Source organism: Marmota flaviventris, chromosome X (assembly GCF_047511675.1).
Source record: "Marmota flaviventris isolate mMarFla1 chromosome X, mMarFla1.hap1, whole genome shotgun sequence".
Taxonomy (NCBI): domain Eukaryota; kingdom Metazoa; phylum Chordata; class Mammalia; order Rodentia; family Sciuridae; genus Marmota; species Marmota flaviventris.
The window spans coordinates 43,344,550-43,348,133 of NC_092518.1; the positions used below are offsets into that span (position 1 = coordinate 43,344,550).

A 3,584-nucleotide genomic window follows, 5' to 3' on the forward strand; every position below is an offset into this window, starting at 1 on the left:
CTCCACACCCCAAACCCTTTCCCTGAACCATACTGTATTAGGGGCCAGGTTTGAGACTAGAGAAATTCACACTATTGACCCCAGAGGACAAAATGGGTGGTGGTGGGGGGAGCACAAGAATCCAAAGGCGGGGAAACGCCTCCTATAGCTCTAAGGCTGAAGGGAGGGGTGGATACACCCTCCTGGCTGGCGCCAGAAAGGTCTACGTTGGGCTGCTAGGCTACAGCTACAGGATGGTGGAAAGCATCACGTGATATCCAGCTCGCCAATCAGAGGTGAAGATCAGTTGGCCCCACCCATCCTTCTTTACCAGCTCTGACTGGACCCAGCCCGCGGCATTACTTGCCACCGGGAGTTTTGTCTCGGAGCCTTCACTTGGGTCAGAGCTGGAATCCTATAGCATGGCTACTCAGGCACCTCGAGAGAAGCAGCAGAAGCCCCAGCAGGGTGAGGTACCCAGAGGGCAGAAGAATGAGGCCACCCTAGCCCCTGGCCATGTCTTTGGAAGGGTATATCAAGATCCTGTTGCTTTGGTCCCCACAGCCCCAAGCCATGAGGCTGTGTTTGGAGACACTGATCAAAGCAGCACAGCAGGTTCTGCTACCTCTGCCGTCGTTTCCACTGCCTGTGAAGACCCTGTGCTGCCCTCCATGGACAGTATGTCAGCAAAACGCCTTGTTGACCTCCAGGACAGCCGTGGTTCCCAGGCAAGCCTTAGACGTGAGGAACCTGAGACCAGTGGCCAGGAGCAACCCCAGGCCCAGAAAAAGAGCCCTGAGAACAAAGGTCGTAAGAAGCAGCCCAGCCAGCCCAGCCGAGACCAGGCTGAAAAGCCTACAGGGCGCCACCTGCTTCCTGGGGCTTCTGCGCAGGCGTCTGTGCCTCCTCCGCCATCTTCTCAGCCCCCCCGCCGCCGCCGCCGTCGTTCTCAAGCCTCTACATGGAATCATGCAACCGGTCCAGGACCTGCTCTCCGCAGCCAAGCCCTCAGGGCAGACTCTGCCCTCTGCAGTGGCACCACCGTTCCAGGCCATGGCACCCAAAGCCATGCATCTACACCAGGTCCTGCTCACCGCAGTCGTGCCACACCACCAGGCCCTGTTCTGCGTAGCAGTGCATCCAGGCCTAGGCCTGCTCTTCGACGCCGTGCCAGCCCACCAGGCCCAGTTCTTCGCAGTGGTGCATCCAGGCCCAGCCCTGATCAATGCCATGCATCTGCACCAGGCCTTGGTCTCCACCATCGCTCCACTGCACCAGGTCCTGTTCTCCGCAGTGGTTCTTCCAGGCCCCGCCCTGTTCCCCAGAATGGTGCCTCTCAGCGTGGGTCTGATCTCCGCAGCCATGTCACCCGGCCAGGTCCTGCTCTTCGACGTCCAGTATCTGCACCAGCCACTAATCCCAGGAGCCGTGCCACCCGACCAGGTGCTGATCTTCACAGTGGCAGCACTTCATCAGTTCCTGTTCGCACCAGTGCATCCCGGCCAGACACCACCCTCAGAAGACCTGCAACAAAGTCCGGCCCTACTCCTAGCAGCACGACCTCAACCACAGGCCTTGGTCCCCGGAGGAGACGCCCCACCCTGCAGAGGTCATCTGGAAGGTCGGCCATTCCCATTCGAGGCTCTCTGCGTAACCCAGGTGTCAGGAGACCTCCTCCTTCCTCTAGGGCACCCTTACAGCATGTCTTTCAGAGTAGCTCAAGTTCTTCTGAAAGTGAGGTTGGAAGCCTGCCTTCTCAGTCTGTCTGGCATGCAGTCCGTATGCGTGCTTCCTCTCCTTCACCCCCTGGTAGGTTCTTTCCTTTGCATAGGCAGCGCAGTGAGAGCATCTCTACCTCCACCTCATCTTCGTCCTCCTCCTCGTCCTCCTCGTCCTCCTCGTCCTCCTCATCCTCCTTGTCCTCTTCCCCTTCTTCCTCCCCAACTAGATCTCCTGGCTTAAGCCCCTCTTCATCTCCCACCAAGTTTCCTGGCCAGGGTTCCTCATCCTCTTCTCCGTGCTATGGCTTGGGTTCTATCTCTACTCCTAGCCCTTCCAGCCTTAGGCGTGCCTTGCTGCCTGAGCTGGATGCCCGGAGCTCAGAAATTCCCGGGGAACAGGGAGGAGAACAGGTGTAGGGGGATCATCTCATGCCCCTACACCATTTGTGCTGTGACCTCTTCTGTGAGCGTCCTCCAAGACCCACAGAAGGAATCAGCATCCAACAGCTGCATGAATAGATTATTCTATGCATACCTGTATACCTTTGAGATTTTTCAAGAGTTCTAGCTATTAATCAATATCCTGAGCAATTTTGAAGCATCCTCTCCCCATGACCCTGCTGCTCAGCACTTACCTGCCGTTTGCCCTTGATTTCAAGCCCCATTCTTCCTCAAAAGGGCCTGCCTTTGCCCCTGAGTTGACAATTGTTTCCCTAAGTAGCTTTTTATGTAATGAAGTACCTTAATAAAGCTGTTGGTTTCACCTTAAAAATGTAGAGTTTCTTTATTGTCGTTCTCAATCTTGTTTTAAAGAAAGTTATTAGCATGCTAGCTGTCTGTTTGGATGCAAGAAAGAATAAAATATGCTTTAGCAATCATTTTTTTTTTTTTGCTACTGCCAGAAATGGAGTTCTGCCAGGTAAGTTCCTCCTTAAGGCACTGTATACTTTCTTAGTATAGGTGATTTGCAACTTGAGTAAGAAAAGGGGCACAATTTAACACGAGGCAGCTGAGTGCAAGGAGTGATGATGATTTCCAGGATCAGAAAAGAGGAAGGGCATGAATAAGGGGTTGGGGAGTGTCGGGGACATGACCCAGATGAGAGTAGAGGTCTGGGAGTGGGGGCAGGATCCTGAAGGGAGAAATGGCAGGAACCCGGAGCCTGAGGGCAGAAGAGCTCTTCTATTTTCTACTGGAGGTAAATGTTTATTTGCTGAGAAGGGCCTCTGGAGGTCTGGGATTGGGGGATTTGAGGTTAATAACTCATGGGAAAATGGTTAGATATTTAACAAAAATACGCATTGATGGATAATCTTGTTGTAAAAAGGGTTGTTACTGAGTTTGTGAGCAAGTATATAATATTAAGAGTGTGTGTGTGTGTGTGTGTGTGAGTGAGAGAGAGAGAGCATGCGTGTGAATTTTGGAGAGATGTTTGAACATACACCATGCTGGTTTTTGGAATAACTCTTGATATGGTCTTAACTTTTATATTCTACATTCTTTACTTTGACCATGTAACTACCTCTATATGAAATTCAGCTGCTTTAAAAAAATAGAAATCTTTGGAAACATGGTACTTTCTCGTGCCGTGGCACACACCTGTAATCCCATAGCTCAGAATGCAGAGGCAAGAGGATGGAAAGTTGAAAGCCAGCCTCAGAAACTTAATGAGATCTTATCTCAAAATTTAAAAAGGAGGGGGGCGTCTGGGAATGTGGCTCAGTGGTTATTCACCCTTAGGTTCAATCCCTAGTTCTGTGTTTGTGTGTGTGTGTGTGTGTGTGTGTGTAATCTCTTTTCTCATTTCCTTCCTCTGCTTTTCTAGTGTGTGTGCAGTAGAAGCCTAGTCCTAGGCCTTACGTTTTGGAAGGAAATCCTTAGGTC

At 51.8% G+C, this 3,584-nt stretch overlaps 1 protein-coding gene across 1 annotated transcript; it reads left to right on the forward strand.

Moving 5' to 3' along the window:
* The first annotated feature begins 401 nt into the window (after nt 1–401).
* Nucleotides 402–2,117, forward strand: Ezhip (EZH inhibitory protein). The gene has a single exon (XM_027952299.2). The coding sequence runs from the start codon at nt 402–404 to the stop codon at nt 2,115–2,117; it is 1,716 nt and encodes a 571-aa protein (XP_027808100.2).
* The last annotated feature ends 1,467 nt before the right edge of the window (nt 2,118–3,584 follow it).

Excerpts from the sequence above, each read along its gene's own strand:
- Ezhip (XM_027952299.2), top strand. The coding sequence starts at position 402 with ATGGCTACTCAGGCACCTCGAGAGAAGCAGCAGAAGCCCCAGCAGGGT.